At 42.3% G+C, this 12,844-nt stretch overlaps 1 protein-coding gene across 2 annotated transcripts; it reads right to left on the bottom strand.

Annotated features, from left to right (window-relative positions):
• Positions 1-107: 107 nt before the first annotated feature.
• On the bottom strand, positions 108-7,053 carry LOC147222753 (visual system homeobox 2-like). Of its 2 annotated transcripts, none has more exons than XM_086167130.1 (5): positions 6,211-7,053; positions 5,670-5,760; positions 5,149-5,272; positions 1,861-2,041; positions 108-966 (listed from the first exon to the last, which is right to left on the bottom strand). In XM_086167130.1, exons 1-5 carry the CDS (start codon positions 6,671-6,673, stop codon positions 650-652), a joined length of 1,176 nt encoding a protein of 391 aa, XP_086023256.1. In that variant the 5' UTR covers positions 6,674-7,053; the 3' UTR covers positions 108-649. The 2 variants fall into 2 exon arrangements, with proteins under 2 accessions (XP_086023256.1, XP_086023258.1); XM_086167132.1 differs by having other exon boundaries at positions 826-1,052.
• Between the last annotated feature and the right edge of the window lie 5,791 nt (positions 7,054-12,844).

The following is a 12,844-nucleotide window of genomic DNA, read 5'->3' as shown; positions in this document are numbered from 1 at the left end:
TCTGTCATCTTTAATCGGGCTGCAGTTACATTTATACACAGACGAACACTGGATAACTGGTGTCACATCATATTAGACATTCTTTGCACATATTTACATTTCACAAAGTCTAAGAGCTAAGCCTGGAGTGGGATGGGGGGTTGGGGGGGGGTCGCTCCTTCCCCTTTCACGAGCGAGTGTTCGGGATTTTGGTTTGCAGAAAGGGGGGGGGGGTGAAATTGGCCTCTAAAGGTAGGTCAGAGGTCACACTCAGTGCAGAATGGGGGGCTCCAGAGGAAGAGACGAAGCCTGTCTTGGGGATGGACTCCTTTCAAATGCAACACAAAGCCCAAACCCCCACCTCATAAAAACAGAAAAAAAATATGGTTGCATTCGTTATCTCTCATGTTCAGCTGCTTATCACGTTAGATTGCAAACCGTACAGTTGTGGAGTTGACGATTTATCATAACAAACTTTGCCAAATATGTGTTGGGTGTAACTGTGAAGGAGTTTTGGTTCGATAAAGACGTCCGTCCAAGAGTGTTGAAGCGGAACCAACCAAGTTCAAAGAGGTTATAGTGTCACTTCGTCTGAAATGTTCTTTTTATTTGTGACCGCGTCGATCCAATTCACAACACAAGTTCGGGAGATGCTTTTCCCCGTCCATTTTTAGTCGCTCTTCTCCGCCTCTGCTGTTTTACCCTCCGTCGCCCTCTGTTCCTCTGCCTCCTCCTTGTGTGTTTTGCGGGCGTTCGTTCTGTCCGAAACTGTCTCGAGCATCTTGGCGTTGTGTTCCTGTGCCTTCGCCCGCAGCGCGGCGATGCTGTTCTCCCTCAGTTCATCTCTAGTGATGGGGGCGTCGTTTGTTCGTTGCTCCTCCTTCAGCCCCGCGTCCGCCGGCCTCTCTTGTGGGGTTGGGGGAGTCATCTCGCAGCTGGGTTGCTCGGGAGACTTGTGGGAGTTTTCAATTGACTTCTTGTGCATACCTGAAGGGAAGGGAATTTTTATTTGAGTTGGAGCTTGGAGATGGAGAACTCTGTGTGTTTCGGGTGTCTGAATCCTACCTGCCAACCTGCATGTACAAAATGTATTCGCGTTAACGGCAACGTCTGACATTGAAACACTTCCAAAAAGACTGAAGATGATGACCAATGCATACATTCAAAAGGACTTCACTTGATAGATTTAACCTAATCAATTGACAGGGCGGAGGCCAGGAGATCAAGTCTAATCTGTCATAATGAAGTGGGATTATGGCGGCATTGACTGCTACTGTTTTATTGACAACGTAATGCTTATATTACCTCCTACCAGCCCGGCTTTACCTCGGAGAGGAGGTTTTAATCCGGATTCTTAAAAAAATAATGATATCGAAAGAAAGCGCGTAAGTAGACCTGTAGTTATTTCATATATGAAATATATATTGCATAGAAATAAATATATTAATATATAATAAAAGGAGGCTCAGATTACATGTGTGCCAAGTTGCATAAAAATTTAAATCCGATCAATCTAGATGTAAAAGTGAGGGATTCGGCATTTAAGGGATTATTACAATGCCTAATGAACTTTACTTATCTGATTAGTGGACTTTAGGGTGTCAAAGACTGCGCATTTCAATGTTTTGGGAGCAACAAGACTCCAGTTTGATAAGTTTTTCAAGTATATTTGTCAATAAGATAGAATTATTGTCAAAATGATCTCATACTAACATGACTTTAACAATGACGGACCACTAACGAAACGTCCCGTTAAGTCAGAATGACAGGGTGCTAGTTATTGGTATTCAGGCATTATTCACAGCTACAAACAAACAAGTCTAACTGCCATTTGTTTTTGACTTCATAAATACAACATTTATTTCCAACATCTTTGCTTACCTAATAGCCAGGGGGCATAGGAGTCTGTGATTCCCTCCTTGGCTGACTTGAGGATGGACTCAGGCAGAGGGATTGAGTGGCGAACCATGGCTCCATACAGTCCGTACTCTGCCATCACACTGCTGCGACCCCAGCATTTTTCCCTTTTCCTCCATTTTGCCCTCCGGTTCTGAAACCACACCTGGCAATGAGAGGCATATCATGAGTCAAAAATCACTGATTGTCCTGATTGGAATCTGTTCTCTTCCTCCTTGATTTTTCTCTCAAACCTAACATCTGCCAAGTCTAGTTTTTGCCCAGGAGTCTTCTGGTTAAGTAAAGATGGTGGGAATTTAGGGAAATTTGCATCACGATTGGTAAGGTGAGGGTTCCAAATCATGAGGGAGATCTCCGCTTTGGAGAGGTTTACATGTACAATGTTGGCAAAGCTTTTGAGACGGAAGGGCCATTTGTCAGTACGCATGCTATGCACCGATGACAAACAGCCCTTCAAGTGAAACGCCAAAATAGTGTTTTGACTGATTGAACTGAGGGGACTGCACCCAAACAGCATCGGGTGAAGTCTCCTCAGCTGATAGGTCTGCGTATGCTAAAAATGCATTGATAAGGAGAGATACATTCAACCACAGAGTTCAAAGTTACACCTTCACATCCATAAATGCAATTTGGAAAGGCACTTTGTTATGGGCTGCTGGCTCGTAGAGAATATTAGCAGGCTGGTTCCGCTGAACAGAGTAACACCTGGTCAAATTGAATTTTTCCTCGCCAGTGTCACCAAGTGTCTGCGCACTGGGAATTGATTGGTCTCTGTCTAGACATGAAAATGAGCCCTGTGTTATGAACGGACTCTTTATGAGTGAAACTGAAGAATTAAAGAGCGTCAACATTCAGATTACTGACATTTAGTGCCGCTCCAGGCAGTGATAGTGCCATGCATTTATTCTGTACATTAACACACCATCACAACCTGTGTGCTGTTAATTGCAGCCTCTGAAATCTAGAACCCACCTTGATAAACTGATTGAAAACAATTCAACACACACACACACACACACACACACACACACACACACACACACACACACACTTGCGCACATTTCATCATTTTTGAGTGAAATGTTGTACATGCAGCTTGATGTTCCTTCTCATATTAATGAATAAATAAATTAAACAAGACCCAGGGTTTAATTTTAAAAACTTATTTTGTCAAAGCATTGAAATGTGCATCCCCAAACAACCTCGAATGGATTTAACATTTTCCCCATACTTCAGCTTTTATCCTTTCTTAATATTTAAACAGATGGACAAAGTGTCGATGTCTGTTAAAGAATGCTAAACTACTCAAATGAAAATTACAAATTCAGCACAGAATATTTTCATACCGTCTTTAATACAGTTGCATCTCCTGTGTCTGTCAACATATGTGTAGATATTAGAATAAACAATTTAGCATCAGTAATTTGTGTCTTGTTTTGCACTCCCATGATTGGTCTCACTATGAATTATCACATAGATCAATGGGTTATTAATGAGTTATTGGTAGTTTTAGGGAAAAAAAATAATTGCAAAAGCTTGCATGTTTCATGCATTAATAACAGTGGGGGGGGGGTGATTTGTTACATTAGTAAATGATTTTAATTTCTTCCTTCTGAATAATCAGCAATTATTCTTCTGTGATAATTTTCATGGATAAAATACATTCCAGGCTTTTTATATAAGATCAAAAGTCAATTGAAATGAACAGAAAATACAAGTTTTATATGAAGACACGTGTTTATAAAATTCAAGGGAATTTGAAAATTTATAATTTCAAAGAGCTATAAAGACTGCTTTTTGTTTGTGGTGAAGGTTAATAACAACGTCATCACTCTTTCAGTTGGTAGTTCAAGTAGAGGAATGTGTTTTATCAATATTACCTTTTTTTGACTGTTTCAAGTGGTCAAGTTTAAGATTTTAATTTTTATTATATTTATCAATTTATTAAGTCTCTATTATCTTCTTTGACACACACTTTACATTGGTCCCAATGCAATGATTGTATAACATGAGAATGTGAGCAACATGTGTGAGCACAGACCCTGAAATCTGTTGCTTAATTTTTCAATTTTTCTTCATTGCTTCATCTGAGGAAGTTATTTTCTATTGTGTGTGTGTGTGTGTGTGTGTGTGTGTGTGTGTGTGTGTGTGTGTGTGTGTGTGTGTGCGCGCGCGCACGCGCACGTGTGTGTGTGTGGTGTATGAGGAATGCCTGTGCATTATTCTCCTTTTGGCTCTTCAAGTGCCTAAATTGATTTCCACCAAGCCAGACCTTGTAATAGCCCCAGCAAGCTTGTGAATATGGATGAGGAGAACGAGCAACATAAAATGGCTCTGGAGGTGGGATGAGATTGTAGAGAATGGTGGAGCGCGCGCGCACGTGTGTGTGTGTGTGTGGGACTGTGTGTGAACGTGTATATGTGTGCGTGTGCGTACGGCCTACATGGGATTAAAAACGATCAAAGCGCGAGAACCTGGAAAAGCTATTCAGGTAGATCTGATGATAACCTCCATCTCATAAAAAGATGGGCCTCAGATGAGCAATCATGCTTTTGACAGCGGTGTGTGTGCACCTCAGAAGTGCGTATGTGTCTGTGTGAGTATGTGTGTGTGTGTGTGTGTGAGTGCGTGCAATGCTTCCTGTGAGAGTTGACCCCGAGGGCGTAGAGGCTGATTGAAAAATAAGTTAATTTCCAGGCTCGATTGATGGGAGACAGGCGCTCAAATATCACGGGAAATTAAAATGCTGGTAGGAGCCAAGCAGAGGCCCTGGCTCGCCCGCTGACCTGCGCTAATTAATTTCAGTGTAGTTATCATTTCATCACTGGGCTGTGGCCTGCTCCTTCACGGGGAAGGATATGAAAAGTTATTTTCATTGAACTAATTCCACTTTTGGCTACTAAGGTTAAGCGGGAACGCCTCTGAAGATGATGCATTATTATTATTATTATTGTTATTATTATTATTATTATTATTATTATTATTATTATTATTATTATCATTATTATTATCAAATGTATTATTATTATTATTATTATTGTTATTATTAAATGTACTATTATTATTATTATTGCTGTTCTTAATTGTTGTTTTTAATTATTATTTTCATATCACCGCCATCATAACTATAATTACCATTGCCATCATTGTTATTATTATTAGTGTTATTATTAAATTAAGAATATCCAATACATCATTATTACTGGGATGGATCTGTTCTGCTCAGTGCTCAGAGGCCCACGGACACTTTACCTGTATTCTGTCCTCCGGTAGCTCAGTTTTCATTGAGAGCATCTCTCTGGCGTACACGTCCGGATAGTGTGCTTCATTGAAGGCTTTCTCCAGCTCCTCCAGCTGATAGGAGGTGAAAATGGTTCTGTAGAGAGAAATCAGAAGAGATTAGGGGATGAGGAATTAGGATTTCTGGATTTTTTTTTTTTGTGTCTTACAGATAGACAAATAAGAAAACATTTAAATGTCCAGGAATTACAATTCCCTTAGCTTTGCAGACAATTGCAGTAGCACAATTTTATTGTCTTTAAAATAATAATAGATAGCGATTTAAATAGACATTATGATATATTATATTTATTTTCACTATGCTTGAAAAGGCCTTTACTATTAGTAACATAAATTAGAACAATCGCTCATTTTGTAAGGACAGCGTTTTTTTTTACATACAGTGACAATTAGATAAAAAAGACAGAAAAAGGCCAAATAATGAAAAATACCTAAAACAGAGTGTTTAAAAAGATTAGTCCCGTTTGCTTTACCTGTGTCGTCTTTTCTTTCTTTTCTTGCTCTGACTCAGAGACGATTTAGAGAATTTCTTGTCGCCGGAGGAGAGGCTCATATCATCAGAATCTGTGAGGAGGCATCCCGGAACAATGGGTTTGTCAAAAAAATTCAATAAGTCTTTCACAAATATGAATAGTCACAATATGAGACATTACTGTGTAATACAGAGAACGAGTTATAACGGTGATTTCTGATCGTATAATATTTCGACCTTATAGCTGCACACCGATTTTCTCAAGATTGGAATAAAATAGTCAAGACAAAAACGTGGAAAATGTAGTGCGTGCAAAAAAATGTCGATGCTGCCAAACTAAAAATAAAAATCAAGCGAAATATGTATATATTTTTCAAAAAGACATAAAACGCATCTCTTTGGCTCGTTATTATAATCCGTCTACTTTTTATTTCTCCTGCCGCAAAGAACGATCTCCTCACTATTCGCGCACAATAATATAATATATGCAAGTGTCATTTGATTTTCACCAAAGTGTCAGGTTTTATTTGAAAAACGCTCACCCGAGCTGGCGGAGTTGTGCGCGTCCATCTGCGCGTCCATGTGCGCGGCTCTGTGCAGCGGCTGCAGGTGCACATTCTGCGCCTCCGACAGCACCTCCAGGAAGGCCGGCTGCCCGTAGAACGAGTGTATTCCCTCCGGCCCCAGCAGACCCACGCCGACCCCCAGCGCGCCGTGGCCGAGGGCCGACCTGGCGGCCAGGACGTGAGCCCGGTGCGGCAGGGCCTCCAACGGCCTCCTGGGCGCAGCCGGCGGCTCCTTATTGAGGCCGAGAAGCTCCTGAATCCCGAAGCCGGTGCGTCGGTGCGCAGTGGGGGGCATCTTCCAGGCCGGGGGCTGCTGCTGCTGTTGCTGCTGCTGTTGCTGGTGCTGCTGCGGGGGTCCCCCGTGGGATGCGACGTTCATGGGCGCGGATTTCTGCTTGTTCTCGGTGTCGGAAAGTACAACTCCATCCTTCCCGGTCATGACGGCGGGTGTTTCACTCTTTGTTTTTACAATGCTTAAATGATAAACAACAAAATAAAATCGCAGGACTCCCAGGTGCAGGGAGGAGTGATGCTCCTCGTTATCTGACTGCTCCCTCCTCTCTCCCCCCTCCGGGTTTTATCCTGCGGGGCCGCCGGCAGCAGCCAATCAGAACACGGCTCAGACTCCACGCTCAAGTTTCCACCAGACCCTATTTATGTTTATCCTGTAATTTCTGGCGAATAAATAGGACCCCCTCCCCCCCCACACACACACATAATAAACCACGCTTCTCCGAATGAATTCCAGTTTGACAAATGAAAATAAAAAAAATAAAAAAAATGTATTAATTGTTCCCTCTTCCGCTTCATTACCTCTCAAATCCCACTCTCTCCTCTTTGCTGTCAACCTGTTGACGATGAAATGACAAACAAAATATAAGCCCCGTAAAAGGGAGGTGTTTTGACTTTCTCTTCCCCGCGTCTCTGATCAGCCTGGGAAAATATCCCCTGAACCGACCGCGGATCTGAGGCGTTTGCTGGTCCGTTCCCGCCTTCGGCTCGAACGGGTGAGGCGTTCGAGGCCCCGCAGCCCCCGCGTTTGACTCCGTTACATTGATTCCTATGGAAAGGTGATGCAATTAGATGGAAACCCTTTATTGCGCAATCGACGCCAGTTATCACAATATTGAAAAGTCGTCAACAAGTATTCAACGATAATAGCAACCATTTCTATCACTTTAGAATATAAGTAATTAAATATGCTAATCGGAAAAAATTGAAACTACATCATAAAATGTAAATTACCCAAGTTGATTAATCCGATTGTCCCAAATTCCCATTAGCCAATTTCCCCGATTAGTTAATTATTCAGTTCCGTTACCATCAAACCGATTGATCCGTTAGATTACGCGTTTTATCCCCAACGTCCCATAAAACTCACCCACCTGATTTGCATATTCTAATTACGTTTACGCGCTAAACCTTTTTTGTCTTTTGGTCCGCTGTCTGTGCATCTGTTGATATGTTATTAAGCTCCTTTTTATTCTTTGATGGACCACGTGACTTAAAAAAAAAAACTACAACGTCCCAGTTGAGGGTATTTAGGACGCAGCGGTGGGGGACGTTGGCACCCAGTGCGCAGGCGCGGGAGGCCGGCTCGATTTAACTTCCGTGGTGAGGATGCGGGGCTTCGCAGGTGTGCGGGACACCTGGCGTGTGGGCGAGGGGCACGCACCTTTTCGTCTATCAAGGCGTGAATCGGGAAATTCAAGGTCACTGAATTGTGAAATGAAGTAAAGACCCGTCTCCCCCCCTCCTCCCCAACCCACACACACACCCTGACCCCGCCTCCCGCCACCACCGCCGCCATTATTCAACTACAGTACTTTCAATCGCACGCAGATAATTGGCGCCACACTCTTGGGACATCTGGAGACACGATCACGCGGAGACGGCGGCAGGTTGACACACACACACACACACACACACACACACACACACACACACACACACACACACACACACGCGGCACCATCAGCGGGACATGTGGTGATGAATAAGTAAACACAGAGATGGCTCCTGTGGGAGCGCTGGCTGCCAGAGACCCCCGCGAACCCACCTCAGATGAAATGATAGTGGGTAATCTGATCCTCAGATGTGATCTGTGGATCGTGTCGTTTAATCCAACCCTCCCCAACACCCCCACACTTTTTTTTTTAATATATTGTTATCATCATTATTACTTGTTACTGCGCGTCGGGTTGCTTGGTGTCACACAGGCCTTTCAGGAGTGTGAGAGGATGAGATCGATACACGTACTATCTAATCTTAGACCAACGATATGAGAGCTTGAGGGTTATTGTGATGAGGAAAAAAACATGCAATTCAGAAGAAAAATATCCAGAGGCAAAGACAGGCATGTGGATGAGGACAGAGATATTCGCCGCCTCACAGAATTCTTTGTGATGTCTCCCTGCATGGGGGATCAATACTCAATCATAGGTTATGTTAATGAGGTTTATGTATTACAAGAGTGACGCGAGTGACGTCACTCTCACAAAATGCTCTTTTCTCTGCACCGAAAACAACAAACAAGTGCAACAAATAACTGATCCATCTCACTACTCCAAACCTAATGTAATTTGAACACAAAGGAAAATTCAAATTCTTGTCACCATCTAGGATGAACCTGCAGGTTGAATTTGTTGAAGGTAAAACAAATGCATCAATATATATGCATAATTTATTCAGAGTTTGTTTGTAGATTTTTCTGTGGTTCTGTCAATCAAATCAACCTTTTTTGGTTAGTTTTGTTTTGTTTTAACTGGCATTTAGAGTGCATGAAATAATCGACTCTACACTGAAACGGCAGCTGAGCAAGTCAAAAATGAAATATTAAAGCGCGGCTGAGAAACTTAAATATATCATCACCTTCCTAAAATAATTGCCCAATTCATTTTATGACCAAAAGGATTTTTTTTTATCGACGACGTCAACGCCTCATTTAACATATGGCTCAGTTTTGAGCCATATGACTAAATGACTTAGGTGCTCAAATCAAGAGGGAAGGGTATCTGAGTATTCAAATTTCTTTTGATCACAATGCAGTATTGCTGATGAAATAACATTTGGCTGTTGTTCTGTTCCTGAAGGCCCAGGTGGAATGACTGTCATGGACGTGACTCAGATAGTGTGTAAAGCAGCACGATGAAATGAAATACATTTAAGATAGAAACCAGGATGCTTTTCAGTATCGCAGAAACTGCACATAAGCATTTTTTGAGCAAGTGCATTAACCGATGCTTGTCACCACTTAGCTCAAATCCTAGTTTTTGAGCCAAAATATTTCTTACTGCGGGTGCTGCGCAGAGTTTGTGAACCGTGCTCGGCTCTCTCCGTCTGATCTACCCTCGTCTTTGTTCGAGGGTCCAGAAATGGCTCTTCTAATCTAGCTAATTGCCGTTTCCCAGAGTTTGGCATTTGAGAAGAGGAGCTGGGTCACCAAACAGCCGTTGATCAAAACATCCTATTAAGGCACAGAAACAAAGGGTTCTCACAATGTGCCACTGGTGATTCAACAGTTTGCTTTGTGGGCACAAAGCATTAATTAGGGCAATAACTTCATGCTATTGCCGTTCTGTAGTCTCCATTTCTGTATGAGTGCATCTATTTGTGCTCCGAAAGTTTTCGCGGAGACCGGCTCGCTGGTTGTGCCACATTCCCCTGTTGCATGTGCAGATGTGTTATTGGCGTAATGAGGAAAATGCTTTTGTGGAAGAGGACCCCCCCCACCCCACCGAAAACCAAAACTTTCTTGACCAAATAATATTCCTCATTGTGGTCCCCGCATAATTGGAATTGACATAATTACTTGGGCCCATTTCTTGCCTAATTAGCACGCTCCCACAGTGGACAGGGACTAGCGGTTCGGCAAGAGAAGAGAATCGGACAGGCATGGCAGTGGCAACACAAAAAGGGGCCCCCGGTTTCAGTGTAATTAGGTGAGACAATGCCCCTGACTGTTTTGAGCCATGGCAGTGGCTCGGAGTTGGGGCCGAGCAGGCAAGCGGACGCCCCGTGAGTTACATCTCCCCGAGACCCTAATAAGCCCCTAATTGTCTTTTTTGATTCACATGGGCAGCCTATTCCTGGCCTCCTGCAGCGAGCCACGGCCTTGTCCTGCAGAAAGGGAGAAATTTGAGTTGACTCACTCGAGACCTTTAATGTTTGCCCCCCAAACTCCAGACAACTTGTGTTAACATCCTGTGACAGCGTCCCAAACCCAGGGCTTGGCAACATATTGAAAGCAGGGACACTGTTCTCAGACAGCAGTTATTGTCTGCTCTCACAGCTGCCAAATGAGAAACCTGCAGGTCTTTAAGACGTGAAGGTCTGGAGCGATAGAGAGTGATTATTACCAGAATGCTGTTTTCCAAAAGATATTGGTCAATACCTCAATCAATGGTAATTTTATATGTTTATTTGTTTATGTGACTGTTCTTGTCCATCAGATTAGATGCTTCAGGGGCATTTTTATTTTTGTTTTGTCTGCTGCGTCTCGATAATAGACATTTTCTTACTGCCTGATTAAAACACAATCCTGGGTTGAGTGTCATCTCACCAGATGACGACCCGAGTCTTTGCGGTGCCAAGGTGTCCCTCTGATGGAGAATAACAACATTACCTGATTCAGAATATTTAGGAAATGCTATAAATGATATAACAATACAAAGCTGATATGACAAATGTGTCACAGTTGTCACAACAGCTGTTGATTGCAGTCTGTGTAAAATACATTAAGAACATCACAATTATGTTCATTTTCTCTGATGTCTGCCAACTCCTGGGCAAACTATTCGCCTTGTTTGCTGCCAGATTCTCCTCTGGTTAATCAATCTGACTACACAACGCTCAGTTTGGGTTTTTAGAAGATCCCAGGCGTTTAAATGGCAGTGAAATCAGAACGAATGGTAACATCCTTAGAGAAAGAAAAAAAAAATATGCACGAAAATGTATGTTTCATATCACACTGAACAAATTCAATTGATTTTGAAATCCTTGAAAATTAAACACTCATTTATGTGCTTAATTAAATATTCCCCCGAAACCTTAAAGACTATTTTTGGGTAATTTTTTTATGCACAATGAAATATATATCAGCCTTTTCATTTGGAACCCATTTCCTGCGTATTACTTGTCTGATGCTGGTATTAATCGCTTTGTCATATTCACTTTCATTTTCCCTGGAGCAGCTACCAAAGTCTTAAACCACTAACAGATGGACTCACCAGGCCACATTTCAACACTGTAGGATGAGCTTGTTCAACTGCACATACACACACACATACACACACACACACACACACACACACACACACACACACACGCACACACACACACACACTGACTCTTGCACACATGCGCCCACTCATGCGCTGCTCCAGCCCATCCCCAGACATCCTGCATATGTCTGAGGCCACGTCTAATGGCAGGTGGTTCTTGGAGGGCTTAATATTTCATAATTCGCTCTCTCTCACATCCCCTGCGGTCAGGACCTTATGGCTCAGGAGAATGTCAATTCAATGTGTCCTCACTTCTTTAATTAGCTGTCAGTTAGTGCAAATGAATCAACTCTTCGCCTAATTAAGCAATGCCACCAGGCAGCTCCCTCGTACGGGCCATTGTGTGAGCAGCATGAGAAAACCACAGCTAGCAAACTTGTTTTGGATCAGAAGTGCAACATAACGATCGCGCTGACACACTGTGTGAGCAGGGAGCCTTGTGTGCATGTGTGTGTGTATTCGTGTATATGTGTGTGTGTGTGTGTGTGTGTGTGTTTGTGTGTGTGTGTGTGTGTATGCGTGCACGTGCGGACGTCTACCGTTATGAGGACCGCAATTTTAATGCGGTGTCAAAAAAAGAAAAAGATATTTAAGAAACTCAAATTTATGGCCATGTGAGGTCACCTATCATGCCAGAGCGAGCCAGACTGTGCAGATATAATTTACTTCACCACTTAATGAATCTTTTGATTTTTAATGGGTAAAAAACTACATTATATGTTGCTCTACTTTAAAACCCTTATACACTTTAATACACTTTTACAGGCATAGACACTTTTCGACTTAAATGGCCACAAACACACTCTAGGATGAGGACTTATCTCTGGATTGAGGCTTTGAAAGGGTCTAAATCTTCTTATCCGTCAAATATCGGAGTGTTACATTTATGATTCAAATCCTTCAGAATCAACATCAGCTTGTCTTTTACAAGAGACACGACCTCATCAGGTTAACACACTAATCTGGCAGCTGCCATGACAGATTTGTCAAAAATGTGCAAGAAGAACTTGACAAAACTGTTCACAAAACATTGTAGTATGTGCAAAGGTTTCGAGGTGCTTGATAGTCAATATTTAACCAATATTGATAGACTTTATTTAATTTTTTCTAGCCTACCCCGACCATTTTATCACGCCAGCTCTTTTGGTAACCCAGATTAGGAAGCGGATATACAAAACACAATACTTATGTATGCACACAATCACAGCTGGTAAAAATTAAAAATACAACATACAATATACCATGTTACGGCAGATGATATATTTTAAATTTTCAATTTATTTAGGGGTGAATGTACAGCACAAACTGACACCACTTACCAACTAGTC

The sequence above is a fragment of the Fistularia commersonii genome, chromosome 20 (genome assembly GCF_037954325.1).
Source record: "Fistularia commersonii isolate RoL2024-O1a breed Wild chromosome 20, RoL_Fcom_v1.0, whole genome shotgun sequence".
In the NCBI taxonomy this organism is placed as follows: Eukaryota; Metazoa; Chordata; class Actinopteri; order Syngnathiformes; family Fistulariidae; genus Fistularia; species Fistularia commersonii.
This window is presented reverse-complemented; position numbering and strand designations above follow the sequence as displayed.